This window comes from Glycine soja, chromosome 4 (genome assembly GCF_004193775.1).
Source record: "Glycine soja cultivar W05 chromosome 4, ASM419377v2, whole genome shotgun sequence".
In the NCBI taxonomy this organism is placed as follows: Eukaryota; Viridiplantae; Streptophyta; class Magnoliopsida; order Fabales; family Fabaceae; genus Glycine; species Glycine soja.
The window spans coordinates 30,009,461-30,032,239 of NC_041005.1; the positions used below are offsets into that span (position 1 = coordinate 30,009,461).

The window sequence follows — 22,779 nt, forward strand, 5'->3', positions numbered from 1 at the left end:
ATGATTCATGATTTTTGATAAATGTATATGGATTAAGACAAAAAAAGATTGTCTACTACCAAAAATATCGTGTATAATGAAGTATTTAACAAAATATAATTGTAATATATTTGCAACATGTTAAAGTTATTTGATGCGTTTATATAAAAAATTTATCAATGTAATAAATAATGCAATTTAGTTACTCACACTGATACACATATGCATATATGACTAAAATATAAATAAATTTTTAAATGTAAAAATTACTCGGTTATGGACACTGGTTACTCACAACTCTGTATATAGGCCAATTTATCATATAGGGATATTTTTATTTTTATTTTTTGAAATTTTCAATTAGGGGTTATTTTTGAATTATTATTCATTTTGGGGTAAGTCATAACAGATGTTACGACCTCTTAGTAAAAATTTGTAACATTCATTATGACTTTTATTTTTTTTAATTGAAGTAATAAACTTTTATACAACTTCAGTTAATTTTTTTTTTTAATTTACGACTTTTAAGTCGTAGCTTTTTTTTATTTGTTTTTATGACTTTAAAGTTGTAAAGTGTTTTTTTCTTTGTTTTTATGACTTTAAATTATGATGACTTTATTGATCATGTATACAAGTTGGAAAATATTTTTAAAGTTTATCAAAATCACTTTCATTCCCTTGAAAGTGAAGACAAATGACCTCAGTATTTAAGTCCATGTTTTACGTCTCATCCTTCAAAACACCGAGAGACATATGAAAGGTTAGCCACTATTCGTATAGATAATGAGATGGATAAACCAATTTTAATAGGCCTAAGAAATGTTCATTGTGAAGAAGTGAATGACATAATCGTAATAACTGTCCATACAAACAAGTAGACAACTAGTATTATTTCTACTTTTCATATTTCTCTTTAATTTGTGTTGTCCATTTTATATTAATGTATTATGTTTTTTTTTTTATTTATTTTAACAACTACATTTATTACTAAATTATTATCTATTGTTAATATTAAATTCATTTATACAATAAAGTTAATATTATTTGATAAATTATAAGTTAATATCAGAAACAAAACATTTTAATATTTTCATTTAAATTTTAATATTTTCAAATTTAAGTATTTTGTATTATTTTTTTCATTTAAAAAAAATCAAATTTCTTAATATTTGTAATAATATATATAAAATAGAAAATATATTAAATAAAACAATATTAAAAAATGTATAAAATATATTAAATAAAAAATATTAAAATATTAAATAAAATCATATAAAAATATTAAGTAAAAAAATTATTTATTAAATAATTAAATTAAAAATATTATTTACAATTTTTAAATTTATTTAGTGTAAAACAAAAAAAAATCATAAATCACTTCTAAATAAAAAATAAAACAATAACTACTTTAAATTCGTAAGAAAAAAAAAACCACTTTACTACCTTAAAGTCGTAGAAATAAAGAAAAAAAAAACTACGGCTTAGAAATCCTAAATTAAAAATAAAAAATTAACTGAGATTGTAAAAAAGTTTGTCACTGCAGATTAAAAAATTCTAAAAAAAAAAAAAAGCCTTATATGATAAATTCACCTAGTATATATAATTGACTAACCACTATAGATATGTGAATCCGAGTGAACAAATTTACCAATCAAATCATAAAAAATAGTAGTACTATTGTAACGTTGTGACTTGTAGGGAGGGAAATGGAGGGAGGTGACGTTGGGCATTGGGTGTTGGAGTTCCTTCTCCGGGCTCGGTACCCAGTCGTTTCCAGTAACCTACTCAAGAAAGTCCTTCGAATAGTCCCACTTTCAGACTTTGATTCCAGGCTTCAGAAGACGCTTCTTCTCCGAACCCTTCAAGACCACTTGTTCGCTGTCTCTGTCCCCGAATCCGTTCTCGAAACCCTCGAGCTCCTCGAGGAACTTCACCGCCGCGACGACGGCGCTCTGATCACCGCCGCCGCCATGAGCGCCGCCTACTGCGCCATTGCGGTGGACTGCACTCTCAAGCACCTGCTGGTGGAACTCCACAACAACCCTGCCTACCTCGGCGCCGTGAACAGGATATGGCGTGGTAGGGTTCGGCACATGAGCGGTTCCAGGGAGGGCAGCCTTCTTCTCTCGCTGGAGTTGGAGCGGTGGAGAACCGACATCGAAACTTCCCTTCTGGACTCGTTGGTGAGGGAGAGGTTGGCCTCCATTGATACAAGAAGGGACGCCGTCGTCAAGCTCCGGGATTATTTGATGGAAGCATGGACCGATTTGGGCCCTTCGTTTCTCGAGCTAGCGGCGTTGGCGCAAATAAACAAAAATGCCCTAGCCGTGAATTACTTAGAGGATTCCCAACAGCCGGAGAGAGGTCAATTTTGTTAACTTGTCATGATGCCAAGCTGTTTTGATCATAATGGATTTCATTTTGTTACTTGCTACTTAAGAAAACAGTGCATCTAATCATAAACAAGCATGTGTGATATAAGTACCTTGGCTGTAACAATTGTTTTAAAAGTCATGTGTTTTGGTGGATTCATGTTGAAATAATTTTAGGTACATTTTCACATGTTTGAATTGATTCTAGTCTAGAATTATTATGAGTTTCGGCAACTCTAGGAAGTTTATGCTTTGAATAAAAAAAAATGATATAATGAGTACACTCTTGATATTTTAGCGTGTCCAACAGAAATTGAGAAGTGCACTGCTGCTCCTGCTGAGGAAGTGCATACCTCAACAGATGCCGAGGTCCAAAAGGTTGGGGAATGTGGATCTGTGGAGTTGCAAAAGTTGGCCGAGGATTCTCTACTTAATTCGTTGGAAGTGAATGAGGAGGCACCTATTGAAAGTAGAGATGCAGATGTACCTTGCCCACTTGTTATTAATAACAATAACAATGAGGCTGATCTGATGGAAAAAGATCAAACTTCTATCCCTCATAATCATGACCATAAGTCAAGTTTAATGGAAAGAAATAGTACCGCTCGCATTTATGAGGTAATCATGCTTTGTAATTATAATTTCTTATTTTGGTTGGCCGATTCCTTTTGACTCTTTAGTAGAGACTAGATGTTAATTTAATGGGTCAAACACTTCAACATCTATTTTTAATTCCCCTTCTCCATTTATAATTTTGTGATAATCATTCTTTATATGGATGTGTCTCTAAATTAATATATTAGTTGTTGGTTCTTGCTTGCAGTGGGACGATTCAATAGATGGCTTGGAGGATGGAACATCAGATCATGCAACTAGATTTAATTTGCCTAGCCCCAAGTGGAGAGAAGTTTCTCCATTGGATAAGTACAAACCTGCAAGCATTACAAAGAGGAGAAAAGTGAAAAAATGGAGTCAGTTGGAAGAGGAGACCCTAAAGACCGCTGTAGACAAGTACATGCTTGTTATAAATGTCAAATAATAATTTTCATTGTGGATTTCAATTATACGAGTATTTTCTTGTTCTATGGTTTTACCTCTGCAAGTGTTTTGAGTTGTTTGCTGCAACTATGATACCTTTCTACTTCATTTTAGAGTATAAATAGAATTAAGTACAGTTTCAACACGATCGCCTATTCTTGTTAAAGTATGTTTTATATGTACAGGTTTGGCAGGGGAAATTGGAAGTTAATTCTAGATTCTCACAAGGATATATTTGAAGAGAGAACTGAAGTAAGCATGCTAAAAGTTGTTGATATATATATTTTCCTTTTGAACTTATTGATAATGATCAAATTGTTTTTCTCAGGTTGATTTAAAGGACAAGTGGAGAAACATGAGGTAATTTGGGTACAAATGAATCAGCATGTGTGGAATATTGCAGAGAGGTATTTACTTGCATTATTTGTTGTTGTTGCTTGAGATTGTATAGACTGTTAAGCAATATGAACAGTGGAGGTTATGTATGATTAAACTGAAGGGATTTTATTCTGTCTATTGTTTTACTGTAGTCCAATTGCTTTTGGTTGGTAACTCTTGTTAGTTGTTACTGGTATATGGTTGATTGATTTGTTAAAAATGTGTTGAGTGCAAAATTTGGCCAATAATTTGAATGTTGACTTAGTTTGATAATTGTGTCTCTAATGATTCTCAACCTTAAAATCTCTTATAATTTCAACTTTTGGTCTAAACAGAATGCGTTTAAATGATGCTGGAAAATAGACTGATCTTATATGTATAGCAGATTGGATCCAAATTATTATGATAAAATTTTAATTTGTCAGTTTGCCTCTATTTTATGTTTGCCTCAGTTTACAGCTTCTTGACTTACTGGTTGTGAGGGTGAAGAATGTATTGCTGAGGTTTTAAAGAGATATTGTGAGATAGGGTATTTGAACCTAGCTTATACAGGAATTGAAGTGTTTGAGATAGAAAACTGCAAGGCAAATCTAAAGATTTGTAGGTTTGCTGATTGTTTATTCAATGATAATTAGAGTTAGTTGGGAACTGAGATAATTGGAATTTGCATGTTGTGTTATGTTTTTGGCAGTACACTTTATTATGGTTGTGACATGCATTTTCGATATCAGATTTGGTTTCTCTCTGTGTTAGTAACCTAAATATATAATGGCCTTCAACCATAAAAGTCTCAAATTTTTCCGATGAAAGATTTAATATGAAGTATATTGATTGAAGGTTGATAATTTTGGTTCATACTACACAGTACAAACCAAGTACCCTGAAAACTGCTCAAGCATAAACTATAGGTATGCCACTGAGTATGTACCCAAAAGCTATTATCATGTCTTTTGCTGTTTTCCTTTTCTATTTAATGTATTTTTCTTTTTTACAAACATTCAATTCATGTATTTTGGTATAATAAAAATTTAAAAATATAATAATTTAATTTAGCTTGAAATTTGACAGGAGAGAATATATTTATAAAACAGTATGTAACTATTGCAGTTTCAGAAATCCAAATACTATACAACTGTGTTAAAGCCAGATAGAACTTAATGCAGTTTTTTGGTTGGTTACAACTATTAGCTTTTTGTAAAGTCTTTGTCTTGTAACTCTCAACCTATATACATGGTGTTAGATCTATATCATCCTTCTTGATAAGGATCTGTCTCTTTTGCTTTGTTGAACTCTTCAATATTGTATTTTCTGATCCATGTTTTTTTATTTTGAGTCCTGCTGTTCAATTGGCTCAGGGTGGTTGCTGCAGTTTGCAAGTCACTTTAGGTCAGCCTGTACGAGATGACGAGCTGGCTATGGCTAACTGGCTGTTTTTCTGGGTGCACGCTAGTTTTCATGCCCCATTGTTGAAGTCTGACTTGTGAGATTTCAGCCATATTTAAGGTTGCAAGTGGCCAAGGCACAATGGTAGGGTGTCACTAGAACTGGAGTCCCTTGGGGAGTTGATGTTAGGCATCAGTGCGCCTGCTGCAGCTTGTTTTCTTCTGACTTTGTTTCAAACTGTATTTTATTCTTGTTTTATGTCTTGGATTCTGCTTCTTTCACCTCTATTCTGCTTATGGGTGACATTTCTCTATTTCTTTCTAACTGTTGTTTCTTGTTTGTGGTTAGATATGCCTTGTTTTCCGTTTCCTTCATCAGTTTGCCACAACTTATCACTCTGGTGTCTTGGATTGTTTATATTCCTATTATATGTAATAGATTTCTTTGTCTTATCTAATCAAATACTTATGTACAGTGTGGGTGTGTATATAGATAGATGGATTGGATGGATGGAATGGCTTTTTGTTGATGAAGGGATAGATCGTGAGGATGTCTTTGTGCTTATGCAGGGACTACTTTCTTAATTTCTTTCATTTTAACTTTCCAAACTATTGTCTCCTAACTTGATGTCTTAGATTGTATTTTGGATTCACTGATATTCAAACTATTTTCATGTTTATACTTTTTAATGACACCAACGATGGTAAAATGACAGGCTTGCTTTATATAAGTTTTTTTTTTCTTTCTTATTGGAATATATGTATATATTTAATAAGTTCTAAAGAAAATATTATAAAAATCATTATATATATTAATAAGAGTGTTACATGTGGCAAATTTCCCCATTTGGGGTACTTTTAAAAAGTATTTCCCCAGATGGGGTTGTTTTAAAAGATTTTCCGGCAGGGGGCTGTTTTGCACGTAAAGTGCATGCATGCCTCAAGCAAACCGCCAGTGGGACTGGCGAGTTCGCTGTCTGTGAAGGAATCGCCACTGGGAATGGCGATATTCGCATGCAAGGGGAACCGCCAGTTTGATTGGCGAGTTCCATCACGTAGGCTCAGGGCTAGGAGTCAAGCCATGCAGGTGCAGCAGGCCATGCAGGTGTAGGTGTAGAGGTCAGCAGCAGGTGCAGGAGGGAATCGTCATTTGCATTGGCGGGTTGCGTTTTGCGGGAATCGCCAGCCTGGCTGGCGCTTTGTGGCAGAAAGGACTCACTAGTTGCACTGGCGAGTTGCTTTAATTCAAATTTCGTGCATTATAAAAGAAGAAGCTGGATGAGTTCCATAACTGCGCTTGCATTGCTTTCTTCTTCTTCTTCTTCTTCTTCATATTACTCCAGTATATTGCGTTCTTCTTGTTTTTTTCCTGCTTTTTCTTTTTGGTAAGTATTTTTTAATGATAAATATTTGTTGTGTTATATATATATATATATATATATATATGTTAACTTAATTTTAGTGAAAATTATTTACATTAGATTTGTTTATCTTTGTAGGACAGTGCTTCGTTCTTCCTGTTAAGTGATTTCTCTGTTTGGTAAGTGTTTCTTAACTTGGTAACTTTAGTTAATATGTTAATATTATTTAAGTTAGATTTTTTAAATTGTATGTTATTAGTTGTGTTATATATATATATATATATATATATATATATATATATATATATATATATATGTTAGGTTAGTTTTAGTTAATTTGATAATATTATTTTTTTAAAATTTTGTAAATTAGTATGGTATTAATTGTTTTATATATAGATATGCTACGTTTGTTGATGTTAGGTGAAACTTTTAAATTTTAAGTAGTACGTTGAAATATTAATATTATTTGTGTTATATGTATATGTTACAAATTTGAGTTGGTATATTATTATTTGTACGTTAGTTGTAGTTGATTTATTAATATGATTTTGTTAAGATTTTTAAAATTTGTATGTTATTATTTGTGATAAAATTATTTGTACGTTAATTTTTGTTGTTATGTTATTATTATTTGGTTTAGATTTATTAGGTTTGTATGATATTATTTGTATTATATATATGGTATTTTAGGTTTAGTTAGAATGTTAATATTATTTAGTTTATTTATTTATAGTTTTTATTGAAATATATGATACTTTATTAATTTTATATATATACATTGTTTAAATTTTTTATTCCATAGTAATTTTTTGATTTATTAGCATTTTTTTTTGTATAATATATGTTATTTAATTTAAATTTTAATAATTGGAAAAAAATATGGTCATTTATTTAAATTTATGTAGGTATTTTAATATTTAATTTTGTTATTTGTAGAGTTTTTAGTTAGTAAATTAAGTTTTGTTGTGTTAAATTTATGTACGTGTTTTATTTTATAATTTTGTTATGTACGTATTTTAATTTGGTCATTTATTTAAATTTATGTTGGTATTTTAATTTTTAATTTTGTTATTTGTAGAGTATTTTAGGTAGTATTTTAAATTTTTTTGTGTTAAATTTATGTACGTGTTTAAATTTTTAATTTTGTTATGTATTTTAATTTGGTCATTTATTTAAATTTGTGTAGGTATTTAATTTTTAATTTTGTTATTTGTAGAGTATTTTAAGTTTTGTTGTGTTAAATTTATGTACGTGTTTAAATTTTTAATTTTGTTATGTATTTTAATTTGGTCATTTATTTAAATTTGTGTAGGTATTTAATTTTTAATTTTGTTATTTGTAGAGTATTTTAGGTAGTATTTTAAGTTTTGTTGTGTTAAATTTATGTACGTGTTTAAATTTTTAATTTTGTGTTATGTATTTTAGTTTGGTCATTTATTTAAAACTGCATGCCCTGACTCCTAGCCCTGAGCCTACGTGGTGGAACTCGTCAGTCAAACTGACAATTCTCCTTGCATGCGAATATCGCCATTCCTAGTGACGATTCTTTCACATACAGCGAACTCGCCAGTCCCACTTACGGTTTACTTGGGGCATGCATGCACTTTTTGTGTAAAACAGTCCCTTACCGAAAAATCTTTTAAAACAACCCCATATGAGAAAATACTTTTTAAAAATAACCCAAATGGAGAAATTTGCCGTTATATGTTAGGGTTTTAAAAGGTCCAACATAAAAATGGTCACATTATCCTGTATTTTTTTTACAATTGTTATTTTCATTCCTCGTTATTTTCATTCCTCTTCTTTACTTATGCAGTCCCCTTCCTATATTCTTCTCCCCAAACTATCCAAATAAACACGCTCCCCTTGTCTCTCTCATCATGTAACCCTCTTCTGGAAAATGCATTGCACTCCCATGGTCATTTTTTTTTTTATAGGCAAGCAGAAAGTATATTAATAACCTGCACAAGATCTGCTATACAAACACAAGTTTCAACCAACAGATAAAAGACCCCACCAACATCTACATTGTGCTGCATAGGCATCTGACAACAATTAAAATGTAAACGATGCCAACAAAAAATTCGCTGCTGCACATACAAATTTTCCACTAGATGAATCTTGGTATATACCCCCAATAACAAAGCATATACAAACATACAAATGGAAATTGACGATAGCTACAAAGAAAGACCACCTACAACAAGATAGTTCCCCAATATTCTATATACAAATCCCAACATAGGGACATTAGTTATACCACACAGGACCTGTCTCTCTCAATGTCATAAACACAAAACGGAAGATATAACCCATGGCGCACGATGCAACCATGGGCATCATGAAATCTGAATATGAATTATGAATACCCACCAAGTAAAATAATACTCCCGCCCCATGGCCATATAGCTCTTTTCCCAAATTTAAAAATGACTCAGAGTGCGTTTGGATAGAGAATTTTAAATGAGAAAAGTAATTTATCAAAGAATTTGAATTTCTGTAATTTAGAATTCATTGTTTGGATTTTTTTTTTGTGAAGAATTTAAAATTTTAGAATTTTAAAACAGAATTTTAAACAACTAAAAATCTGAAATTTCAATTTCCTCCTAAAATGTGAGAAATTAAAATTTTGTTTTTATAGACTTCTCTTTCTCCAAGAAACACCACATGAGCTCGTGGAACATTGATGGAGTGTGAGTAGAGGGAGAAACACGGATAACTAGCACATCAACCATATTTTTTTTTCATTTATTTTTTTTTTACTCTCATAACTTGAATTTTTTTATCCAAACATAACATTTTGAAAATAAAAAAAATTTTAATTGAAGTATTTAAAATTCTTAAAATTTAAAATTTCTTAGAATTTTAAATTTTCCCATCCAAATGGATGAAAGTTTTGGAAAATTTAAAAATCACATACATTATTGTAAGAGGAAGACAATATTGAAAAAAGGAAGAGGATAAGTGCCCAGTGTAACATAATGAGGTCTAAAGCACGCAAGATCCAGGTCTCGGGGTATTCTCAACTGTTGATGAAGATGGAGAATCCAATGCTGTTAAGGGATTTTGGTGGTGTATTTTACAGGATAATTTAGGAAAATAAATGAGAAAGTGTACAAGTAAAATAAGGGAGTGGAAATAACAATTTTTTTTTACCTTGATAAATTACCCAATTCTATATTTTGATCCATCTAAACACAGTTTTTTTTGAACACAGCTTAAAGTAATTTAAAGGGACACTGGAATTTTCTTTTAATTATAGTTTGGATGCTTTTATAAAAGAAAAACTAACTGGATACAATTTTCATTTTTCAAATTTTCATACTAAAGTTGATTTTGAAAACAATATCCCTATACCAAGAATTTTTTTTTCCACCACAACCTACCATACCTAGATTTCCTTTTGATGCATCATCCCTATTTAGCTTCAACTCCCGAGGACCGCAAATGTAAGAAAATGATGGTCCTCCTGGCTCCCGCCTTATAGTCATGCATTTACAAGTGTATGTAATGGTTAAGATATAAGTTATGAGAAATAATATGAACAAACCTTTTAAGATATTTTTTAATATATTTTTTATTGGTTAAAATGTATTAAAAATGTTAAAATTAGGTGAGTTTTATATCATATATTTAATGTTTTTTTCTTCTTAATTTTGTAGTTTCAATAAATTTTAACAAATTAAAGAAAATACATTTAAAAAAGTGTATTACAAAATATATTTCTAGTACTCTTAATAGGTTAAAATAGTATGTAGGACTGTCAACTATTTAGAAAATTTCAAATGTGCCTAAAAGGATTTTTTTATTGGATCCTTCGTCATGTAATTTCTTATTCTTTGGAACCTATTTTTTTTAATTCAGGAATTAAATTAAAATAATGGTTTAAAGGCCTATTTAAAAACTCTCAAATAATTCAAAAATTAAAAAAGATGATGAAACTCACAAACCAAAAGGGGGGGAGGGGTGTGAATTGGTTTCTCAAATAAAACCAGACTTTTAAAACCAGAGCTAAAAGAAAATTTCTTTTGTGCAGATCTTATCACAAATCTTGGATAAATCAATAATCAATCAATCATCCTTTACACAAAATCCTTTGTTAAAGTTCTTTATTTCAAAAAGAGATAAGATATTTTCTTTAACCTTGAGTAAATTGATCAAGACCAGAATGAGAAAGAAAGATATGATCTAGAGAAAATGTACACTAATTTTTATACTAGCTCACTCTCTATCTCTAGAGAAGCTAATCTAGTTATGTAATCCAAATTCGAATTAGATTTTCACTATGCATATAAAATTCTTACAAGCAATCTCAGTTCCTACCGCAAAAAAAGAGACTAAGGTACCCAACCCTAGGGTCTTTTGTGAATAAGAGCCTAAGAGAAATCTACACTTAGCCTAAACTAAAAAAACCTATTCCAACATGCATTCAAAAATTCATGTACAAACTAATAGTTGAAGCTTGAAATTTGAGTGAGGAAAATTGTCTCTCACTAAGCTAGCTTATTACTTGGTAAGATTACAGAATATATAGAAAAAAGATGGAAGAGAGAGACAGCCTACTCTAAGGCCTATCTCTGCTAACTTCTCATATAAGCAAAATATTACATCAGTCATACATCAAGTAAAGCAAGATATTCAACACTAACAATGTGTAAACTACACAAAAAGTAGAGTAAAAGATAAACACAACCTGATCAATCCTATGCAAAAGCCTTGCTTGAATGAATGAGTGCCTTCCTGAACTCAAGAGAAATTCACAACTCACTTTTCACACTATGATCTTCATAATCAAAGATTAAAAGTTGTGAGTCACACTGTTTCTAAGCACTTTTTTTTTCTCTTCTTTTTCTTACTAATATTAGCTCGTAACCTTAGCTCATTCAGAAGTTGTTAGGAGTTATTTGAAGTGAGAACACAAGGTGACTATTTATAGAGAAAACAATTATATTATCATTTCAATAGATTAAAGTGTTCTTCCCAAAAACTGAAAAACTTTCAAGAACAATGTAATCGATTATATTCTCAATGTAATCGATTAAAGTGTTCTTGATCACTTCTGAAACACTTTTGAAAGAAAAGTAATCGATTATATCACTTGGTAATCAATTAAAGCAAAGACTTCTAAAAAACAGTCATTGTCTAAAAAAGAATTGTGTAATCAATTACGATAAGCTTGTAATCGATTAAACTGATACGAGAAACTTCTTTGCAAGCTACAAACACTTGTGTAATCGATTACGATTAGCCTGCAATCGATTAAAACAGAGAGTTTTAACTTCAGAAGAAATTTTCTAACTTTAGAAACTTTTCTTCTTACTCCTACATGATGATGCATGATGCACATATGAAATGATAGATACTAAGATGCAACACACAATATAACACTCAATACAAATTCTACTCAAGAGATTTGTGCATGTAAAAGACAAAACTTCTTCAAGCTTCAAGGCTAAGTCTTCATGTTGCTCCTCCTATCTCTAACCAAAACTTATTCAATAATTTAACCTTAAAAATCTAGGTGTTTCTAAGGAGTTGCTATTGGTTCAATTTTATATGTTATTGGTCTCTACCAAGGAGTTGATCCCTTTTTTTATTCCCAAAATGTCTTTCCCACGGAATCATGATTCCATTGAATAAAATGCGTAATAGAATCGTGATTTCATTGCGCAATTATTTTTGCACCCCCTCAACACAACAAAATCGTGATTTAGTTGTATAATGTACAATATAATCATGATTTTGTTGTATATTTTTTTATCACTCTAGATATAACAAAATCAAAATTCCGTTGTTTTTTTTGCACCCCCTTAACACAACGGAATCTTGATTCCGTTATACTATTTTTTTAAAAAAAATTAAAAATACATTTTAGTTTTTTATTGATTGAACACTACAACACTGCATTTATTGACTGGACACTGTTTTTTTCTCAAACGTATTGACTGAACACTATTTTTTTTCCTGATATGCATACCAACCGTATTAAATATAGATGCAATTGAAGCCATTTATATTCTATGTGATCTCAACCATTGGTATGACTCACAAGAGAACAATAGATAATCTAATATAAATAACAATAGGGGTTTGATACAACTCAATGCATTTGCTTCTTGATATTCAACATATTGCTTAAAACATAGAGAGTGTATCTGCTGTTGTGTATTGTGATGGTAAGATACTTTCATCATTTGAATGAGTATTGTTTGAATTTCCTAGTGGTCCTAAAGTCGTCACAGTAAGCAAGGACATGTTGGTTGATGCTTTAAGGGAAACAATTATACACGTAATCAGAGGTTGCAAAATTTTACTTGATCTTTTTTATTGTCAACCTGTTTATGAAGTGACAAAAACACCATAAGAAGGGGGTTTGAATTAGGGTTTTAAAGAACTTTTATGTTTCCTTTGAAAAAAAAATGTTTCTGATTTTAGTTCAAAATGAAAAACTGTTCTGAGTTCAGAATAGAAATTTAAGTTGCTCAAAATGAAAATGCAAACAGTTTTGGAGATATATTCTTTTATAGTTTAAAGATTTTATTTCAAAGATAGTTATTTACCTAAAACCTTTTTGAAGAAAAAAAAATTTAGTTTAGGTGTTGGTGAGAAAAGGTTATTTGGTTTAGTGATTGAAAAAAAAAATCAGATTTATGCTAAGGAAAGTAAAGAGAGGGGGAAGAAGAGTGCACATAGATTTTTATACTTATTCATCCCATGGGCTACGTCCAGTCCTCACCCTTCAAGAAGAGATTTCACTAACACAACTAGTCACAACTGGATTAGTAACCATTTGATTTCAACAGCCTGCCAACTCCTTATTTGGACTTCAATCCTAGCCTCAACAAGACTAGCAATAACACTGGATTTTAGTTTTGCCAGCCACTGCTAGACTTACAACAAAAAAGAGGATATGTGTTTTACTACATAGAATACAGATCTTCACCTCAAAAGAAGGATTCCACTTAGGAATTAAATCTTTCACTTCTATATAAAAGTATTACAAATTTTTTTAGCTCAATACAAAAGTGGGTCACTCTCACAAAAAGGGTTGAAGCAAAAATGCATATTTCTCACTTGGAGATCTTGCTCTAGATGTTACTATTTTGGAATGTTTTAACTTTTTCATCATGCCCTTTGAAAATGCTTCATAAAGCTCCCAAGAAGATTGTTGAAGTGAGCTCCACTCAACTGACAATCCTGTGGAGCAAGCAGGTACACTATACAACTGCCATGGAGTGACAACATGTAGAGCCATTTTGAGGAACTTTTCTGATGGGCATTCTAAAGAACCATCATAATAGTCATTTTGAAGTATGCTATTAGTCATCTTATATGACTAACTTTGGTACAGAAAACTTTTACAAAATATGTATATTTCCCCCAATTTATAGTTCTTTTCTAGGATTGTACATAAATTTTGCTTTGCTTTGATCTCTGTTCATTAGAAGCCTCTTTATATGGAATTAATGTTAAATTCTATTCAATTTCAGGCAAAAAGGAGCAAATTTGAAGAAGTGCCAAAATGGATGTTGCGCTAAGCGAGCCCTGTGCGCTTAGCGCGTATCAGCGGCTATGCCCAACACAAGAGCGCTTAGCGAGTCAAGGGAATCTGGAAGGGCATCTGCTACGCAAGCTCGCGCTTAGCACGATATCAGCTCGCTAAGTGAAGGGGAGAAGAGCTTTTGGAGTGAGACCTCAGAGAGCCTCTGAGTATGGACTGCAGAGAACGAAGAAGCAGAGAAAGGAGCCAAGTTCTCAACTTTTAGAGAGATTAGGGAGCTTTTGAGTGATTGTGCGGTGCCAAGAGGTGGAGGAGACATCCCCCCTCCTGTGTAAGCAAGCAATTTCTCTTGATTCCCTTTCTTTATTGTAAAAGGAGCTTCCTTGCCATGGAAGGCTAAAACCCTCAATTGGGGATTTCTATTGAGCAGTTGATGTAAAACCTTTTTCATATCTAATTAAGTGTGTTTTATGTGTTCATTGCTTCTATCGGTGCTTGATTGTTGCATGCTTTTGGTCTGATCACCCATTGGTGTGTGCTGTTAGGAACTTTAGCATTAGGAAATATATTGTTTCCTTAGAACTTGATAGAGTAGGGCTAGATAACTGCATTGCTAGGGATAGGGTGTAGGGTTTTAGTTTTTATTATGCTGTGATTATAATGCTGTTTAAATTAAGCCGAGTTCAACAAGAGGGATTTGAGAATGAAGTTTAGTTTAAATTAGTCTAAACTTTCGAGACATCGAGGTTTAGTACTTGAGCCTTCGGCATAGAACACAAGAACATCCTTAATTAGAGAAACATCTTTAATTGCATCAACTTGTTCAGTAGGAAGACCCAATGCCTTTAGATAATCTTTTTTTTTTCACAATTACTTGCTTGCGTTTATTGTTTTCATTAGGATAGAATACACTTTTACTTCAATTCACACTTATTAATTTCTGTTTACAAAATGCCTGATTATTGAACACAACTTTGCTAAATGAACAAGTTCCTTGTGTTCGATACTCTGATCATTCCGTTTTAATTATTTACTTGGCGACCTGGTGCACTTTCCGGTAAACCACTTCAGCGTAAAAAGAGTAATTACAAATTTTGGAAAAAGGAACTGTGGAAGAGGGTCAACAAAGTATTTTGGCACCGTTGTTGGGGAACTTTTTTCCATTTGGAAAGTTTAGTTCATTTTGAAGGCATTAATTCATTATTCTTTGATTTATTAATTTTTTTTTGTTAATATTTGTTTAGTTCAGAATTTATTTTCTTCTTGAATTGGTTAATTGTTGTTCCTGTTAGTGTTTGCATGCGTAGATCTTCCGCAGGTGAATTGGTTCCATTGGAATTAGAAATGGAAGCCACCTTTAGAAGAAACAACGTAGAGAGAAAAAGAAAGCTTTTGCACGACAGAACAATAGCATCAATCCTTGAAGAGGCTCACTTTTCTGAGTCATCATCTTCTAATTCACCTACATCCAAGGATTCTCAAACAGCAGAATTTGAAGCCGAAGTCATGGTTGAAGAGCAACCTCGACGAGTGACCTTGGAAGATTACTCAAGTACTTCAGTGCTGCAATATTTCTCAAGTGTTGCGCGGCCAGAGGTTCAGGCACAAAATTGAACTTACCCACTGATGCAATCCTACCTCCCAAGGGCATTGGATAGAAGACTCCAAGAAGATTGGGCCAAAGATTCAAGAGAAGACCCTAGGGTTCTGATGAGCCTTAGGGTAGATTTCGGGCTCATGGACTAAGTATGAACCCACTTATCTTTGTACATATTAGATTAAGGTTTCATTAATTTTGGGCCTTGTATTTAGGGCTCCATAATGTAGGTAGGGTACCCTAGAAATGTAGGATTTTCCAGCCCTTGTATTTTAGGGCACCTAGACTAGTTTTTGTATTAAGGGTAGTTTTGTAATTTCACATGCATTAAGTGAATATTTGATGTGTGTGTTGAGAAATAAATTTAATTGAATTGGGAGAAGCCCAATCTAATTAAATTTTAGAGGGGGAGGTGAGCATTTGCTTGCTACACCCCATTGCCACATCATATAGTCACACTTTGTGCATGTCCTTCATGCTTTACATGCCTCATGACACATAAGCACACTTAGGGGAAAATCTTGGACTTGATCTAGGATTTGTGGGCCAAACCATAACTAAAATTCAATAATCATAATTAGTGAAATTTTGGCTCCAAATTTGGCTCCACCAATTCAAATTCAAATTCAAGTAAAATTTGAATAGAAATTCAAATTTCCCTCCAATTTTGTGTGACATTTAGGCTATAAATAGAGGTAGGGAAGAAGAAGAATGTTAGTCATCACTAAAACCCATCATCCTTTCAATTTGCATTGTTAATGGTTTGTCATAATTAAAACCAGGGAAATGGATTCAACAATTTACGTTAGTCATCAATGTGTGCTTGTTTAAGTAATAAACACTAAAACACTAAAGCAGAATGTTAGTCATCACTAAAACCCATCATCCTTTCAATTTACATTGTTAATGGTTTGTCATAATTAAAACCAGGGAAATGGATTCAACAATTTACGTAGGTGATTGTTATGTTGAATACAAGTGTATGGAGCTTAAACATGACAATGATGTGGGAAAAAAGATTTTTCATCTTTTCGAAATTTAGTAGCAAATGTCCAATTAAGTTAAATGCAATGTTTGGTTGATCTCTAGATGAAATCCTTACCTTTCTATGTAAAGCAAGGAAACCAAGATTTGATGATGAGATCATTGCTTTGATGTGTGATAAATCCGTGTAGTCATGTTTTTACTTTATATAAATTGTACGTTATTTTTGAAGAAAAGTCTGTATTATCAGTGCTTCTTTAGTTGTTGATGTTTGTTTAATGAATCAATTACTGTTGTTGTTACTAGGCTTCTGTTGTTTAAACAATTGATGAACGTAAAGAAAGTAATTCAATCGCAACAAAACTGAAAAAAATATTTCAAAGCAACAAAAACTGTACATACTACATCAAGCAACAACAACAACAACAACAACATTCACGCTAGAAGAATGTTTGAATAATGTGTTAATCAAAGATAATGAGTTTTAAAACGTTTATCACAGGTCCGGACATACATGTGTGTATATGTATATGTGTGTGTTAAGTCGTCCATTGAAAAGAAACAAGTTTTTATAAAACAAGTTTAATTGTCCAGTAACTATGTAAAATAAGGTTCTAAAACAATTTTTCAAGCAAACACTTGGTTTGAAAAGAATGACAGAGAGTTCTAAGAGACGTAGAAACACTTCATTTATACTAGTTCACTCAAACAGAGCTATGTTCAGTTCTCCTTTACACAATAGTAAAAGATTCCACTAATCAAAACTTGATTACAAAGCAAGTATTTTATCCTGCCACTTTTGGCTATGCAAGTATTCTTCTAGCCACTTTTGGCTATACAAGTATTCTTCTATCCACTTCTAGCACTATCTTTGATTCCCCTTGAATCTAAGAAAACTCAAGCATTGTTTAACACTAAGCCACTCTTGGCTTCCACAAACAGTAGCTTGAATGAAAACAAGTATTCAATAACACTCAATGAGTGGATAAATAATAATGCTCAAATACAAGATAACTTTGCTTAGCAAAGGATAAACAATGCAAGATTAACCTTGTGTTTGGATCAGGAATTTCAAAATTTTAAGGAATTTGAAATGTCTAGAGTTTGAATTGCTTTGATTTTAATTTCCTTCATTTTTCAAATGCTTTGTTTGGATAAATCAATTCAAATTTCTTCAATTTTAAATTCTTTGTTTGGATAGGGCAATTCAATTTCCTCCATGTGCAAAATTTCAATTTTATATTTTAAATAGATGAAATTTTAATATTAAACATTATAGAAAATAAACACAATCTAATTTTGAAATATTAATTAAAAAATATTTTCAATTTTTAATAATTTATAAATACAATATATTGATAATTTTAACTAGGATTGTTTTGCCTTTTAACCTGGGGATATTGTTTTGGGTGCTCTTTTTATCTTTACATTTTTGAAGGTTTCCCAAGCTACTACTAGTGTAACCTTAGTGCAACACTTTGCTAGGTCAGGTGCAAACCAATGTGGTTTCATCTTTATGATTTGTGGCTGGACTAGATGTGTCCATTATGGAGGCTATAGATGAACTATGACATTTGTTGGAAGAGTCGTGAAGACCTCAGATGGTGAGTGCACATAGTCATGTCTCGTCCATGTGGGTGCTTGTACTGTGATGGATTCCCTAGGAAAGGGTTCTGCATGGATGGTCTCAAAGAAATAAGATGTAGATAGTGGATTTCATTTAATAAATAATAAAGGAAACCTCTGAGAATTTGTCAAGGGTTCCTTCTGTTGGATCAAGTGGCCTCGAAATAATTAAGAAGAGAGGGTTAAATTAATTATTAGTGAACCTTTACTAATTAAAAAACGTATCCTTCTTAATGTTACTAGATTCAATTAGGCTTTTACTACAAAGTTAAGAAAGTAAAGAACAGAAATAGAAACTTAACCAAAAGTAAAAGCGATAATTAAAGTGCACAATGGAAATTAAAAAGTGTAGGGAAGAAGAAGACAAACACGAGAATTTTATACTAGTTTGGCAACAACCCGGGCCTACATCCAGTCCCCCAAGCGACCTGTGGTCCTTGAGATTTCTTTTCAACCTTGTAATAGCCTTTACAAGTAAAGATCCACAAGGGATGTACCCTCCCTTGTTCTCTTTGAACAACCAAGTGGATGTACCCTCCACTTGAACTGATCCACAAGAGATGTACCCTCTCTTGTTCTCAGTTACAACAACCCAAGTAGATGTACCCTCTACATGTACCACAAAGGATGTACCCTCCAATGTGTTAAGACAAAGTTCCCAGGCGGTTAGTCCTTTGAAACTTTGTGAAGGGGAAACAAAAGATATCTCAGGCGGTTAGTCCTTTGAAATCTTTTGTTTAAGGGAAACGGAAGAATCAAAAGAATTCTCAAACTGTGTCGTTTTGAATTCTTTGAAAAGGGAGAAGGGAGACACAAAAGAATTCAGGTGGTTAGTCCTTCGTTCTTTTGGAAAAGGGAGAAGAGAGACACAAAAAGAATTCAGGCGGTTAGTCCTTGGCAAATTCTTTTTGGCAAAGGGAGAAGGGAATGAAAAAGATGAATAACACACTTTTGTTTTCTGTGAAAGAACAAAGTTTGGAAACCAGAAAACTCAGAAAGCTTTTGGCAAAGGAAGAAGAAGAAGAAGTTCAAGAAGATGTTCAAAGAGATTCAAAGGTTGTAAAAGAATATATGAAAAAGTTGTAAGTTGTTGTTGTAAAAATGCAAGTCAAGGTCTTGCTTTTATAGACTCTTCATGTCTGGTCAAGAAAACCATTAAAAGAGTTATAACCTTTAGAAAATCCTGAAAACCATTGGAAGAGTTATATCTCTTGATTTTTATTCAAAGCTTGTCACTGGTAATCGATTACCAAAACCATGTAATCGATTACACAAAGCTTTTTATGAAAGGATATGACTCTTCACAATTGATTTTAAATTACCAGAGTTTTTACTCTCTGGTAATCGATTACCAGTTTCCTGTAATCGATTACCAAACTGGTAATCGATTACCAGTGGCAAAGTTTGATTTCAAAAGCTTTCAACTGAATTTGCAACGTTCCAATTGATTTCAAAATAGTGTAATCGATTACAAGATATTGGTAATCCATTACCAGTGTATCTGAACGTTGAAATTCAAAATCAATTGTGAAGAGTCATATCCTTTCATAAAAAGCTTTGTGTAATCGATTACATGGTTTTGGTAATCGATTACCAGTGACAAGTTTTGAATAAAAATCAAAAGATGTAACTCTTCCAATGGTTTTCCGGTTTTCTCAAGGTCATAACTCTTCCAATGGTTTTCTTGACCAAACATGAAGAGTCTATAAAAACAAGACCTTGATTTGCATTTCAACAACTCTTACATAACTTTTCCAATTAACTTTTGAACATCTCTTTGAATTTCTACTTCTTCTTCTTCCCTTGCCAAAAGCTTTCTAAATTTTCTGGTTTCCAAACTTTGTTCTTTCACAGAAAACAAAAGTGTGCTATTCATCTTTTTCATTCCCTTCTCCCATTGCCAAAAAGAATTCGCCAAGGACTAACCGCCTGAATTCTTTTTGTGTCTCTCTTCTCCCTTTTCCAAAAGAACAAAGGACTAACCGCCTGAATTCTTTTGTGTCTCCCTTCTCCCTTGTCAAAGAATTCAAAACGGTACAGTCTGAGAATTCTTTTGATTCTTCCCTTTCCCTTAAACAAAAGATTTCAAAGGACTAACCGCCTGAGATATCTTTTGTTTCCCCTTCACAAAGTTTCAAAGGACTAACCGTCTGAGAACTTTGTCTTAACACATTGGAGGGTACATCCTTTGTGGTACAAGTTGAGGGTACATCTACTTGGGTTGTTGTAACTGAGAACAAGAGAGGGTACATCTCTTGTGGATCAGTTCAAGTGGAGGATACATCCACTTGATTGTTCAAAGAGAACAAGGGAGAGTACATCCCTTGTGGATCTTTGCTTGTAATGGATTTTACAAGGTTGAAAGAAATCTCAAGGACCGCAGGTCACTTGGGGACTGGATGTAGGCACGGGTTGTTGCCGAACCAGTATAAAACTCTTGTGTTTGTCTTCTTCTTCCCTACACTCTTTAATTTCCGTTGTGCACTTTAATTATCGCTTTTACTTTTGGTTGAGTTTCTATTTCTGTTCTTTACTTTCTTAACACTATAGTAAAAGCCTATTTGATTTTAGTAACATTAAGAAGGATAGTTTTTTTTAATTAGTAAAAGTTCATTAATAATTAATTCAACCCCCCCTTTTTTAATTATTCCGAGGCCACTTGATCCATCAAGATCATCATTTTCTTGGACTATATCATCTTGAACATCCTCATTTTCTTCATTTCTCTTCCTTTTTAGATTTCTTTCTTGATTGCGTGTATCTTCCAAATAATCTGCAATATCATCAAGAAATTCCTTTCTCGGAGAGGTAATATTAGTTTCATCAAAAGTAACATGTATTGATTCCTCAATTGTCATGGTTCTTTTGTTGTATATCCTAAAGGCTTTGCTATATAGGGAATAACAAAGGAATATGCCCTCATCTGCCTTAGAATCAAATTTTCCTAGGCTTTCTTTACCATTGTTTAGGATAAAACATTTACATCCAAAAATATGTAAATGAGCAATGTTTGGTTTTCTATTGTTAAAAAGTTCATATGGGGTTTTCTTAAGAATGGGTCTTATTAAGGCTCTATTCATAATGTAACATGCGGTGTTGGCTGCTTCTGCCCAAAAATATTTTGGCAGTGGTGTGTCATTTAAAAGAGTTCTAGCAATTTCTTCTAAGGCTTTATTTTTACTTTCTGCTACTCCATTTTGTTGGGGTGTCCTAGGTGCAGAAAAATTGTGTTCTATGCATGTTCATCACAAAACATTTCAAAATCATTGTTTTCAAATTCACCTCCATGATCACTTCAGATGGAGATAATTTTGAGATTCTTCTTGTTTTGGATGACTTTGGCAAGTCTTCTAAATGCATGAAATGCATCATTTTTATAAGTAAGAAATAAAGTCCAAGTATACCTAGAATAGTCATCAACAATTACTAATGCATAGTAACTTCCACCAAAACTCATGACCCTAGATGGTCCAAACAAATCCATGTGTAATAATTGTAATGGTTGAGTGGTAGAAACAATATATTTAGATTTAAAAGATACTTTTGTTTGTTTACCTTTTTGAAATGCATCACATAGCTTATCTTTTTCAAATTTTAATTTTGGTAAACCATTAACTAGATCTTTTGAAATTAATCTATTTAGATGATCCATGTTAATATGAGCAATTCTCTTATGCCATAACCATGGATCACAATCTTTACTTTGAAAGCATCTATCATTTTCAGATTTTTGTTTTAAATCAATCATGTAAACATTATTTTCTTTGAAACCTATATGCTCAATATCTTTGTCATGCTCATGCTTGATAACACATTTTTCAGAATCAAAAGATACTTTATATCCTCTATCACATAATTGACTAACACTTAATAGGCTATGCTTTAAACCTTCTACAAGTAACACATTTTCAATAGGAGTAGAGGAACTCGTACCTATTTTACTGACTCCAATAATTTTGCCTTTGTTGTTGTCGCCATATGTAACATGTCCACTTTTCTTGGGGGAAATGGTTGTAAATTTTGATACATCTCTCTTCATATGCTTGGAACATCCACTGTTGATGTACCACTTCTTCCTTACAGATTCTTCTTTGTTGTTTTCATGAGATTTTGTCATGAGACACAAGTTGACTTGGTATTCATCATGATCTTGGAATAACCTATTCCTGAAAATACATTTGAAAAACAAAGAATTTAAAGAGGCCATGAATCTTGAAGTTGTTTAACTTTCTACAAGATACCTGCTCTGATACCACTTGTTGGATCAAGTGGCCTCGGAAAAATTAAGAAGGGGGGTTGAATTAATTATTAGTGAACCTTTACTAATTAAAAAACGTATCCTTCTTAATGTTACTAGATTCAATTAGGCTTTTACTACAAAGTTAAAGAACAGAAATAGAAACTTAACCAAAAGTAAAAGCGATAATTAAAGTGCACAACGGAAATTAAAAAATGTAGGGAAGAAGAAGACAAACACAAGAATTTTATACTGGTTCGGCAACAACCCGTGCCTACATCCAGTCCCCAAGCAACCTGTGGTCCTTGAGATTTCTTTTCA

The 22,779-nt window shown here is 32.4% G+C and overlaps 1 protein-coding gene across 3 annotated transcripts; it reads left to right on the forward strand.

Moving 5' to 3' along the window:
- The first annotated feature begins 1,615 nt into the window (after positions 1-1,615).
- Positions 1,616-5,624, forward strand: LOC114409585 (telomeric repeat-binding factor 2-like). Of its 3 annotated transcripts, XR_003666126.1 has the most exons (7): positions 1,616-2,343; positions 2,662-2,969; positions 3,175-3,362; positions 3,575-3,641; positions 3,718-3,796; positions 4,605-4,675; positions 5,123-5,624. XR_003666126.1 is itself a non-coding variant. In XM_028373088.1 (6 exons), the coding sequence occupies exons 1-5, from the start codon at positions 1,686-1,688 to the stop codon at positions 3,751-3,753; spliced, it is 1,257 nt and encodes a 418-aa protein (XP_028228889.1). In that variant the 5' UTR covers positions 1,616-1,685; the 3' UTR covers positions 3,754-3,796; positions 5,123-5,624. The 3 variants fall into 3 exon arrangements, 2 of the variants coding, with proteins under 2 accessions (XP_028228889.1, XP_028228888.1); XM_028373088.1 differs by lacking the exon at positions 4,605-4,675; XM_028373087.1 differs by lacking the exon at positions 4,605-4,675 and having other exon boundaries at positions 3,718-3,749.
- The last annotated feature ends 17,155 nt before the right edge of the window (positions 5,625-22,779 follow it).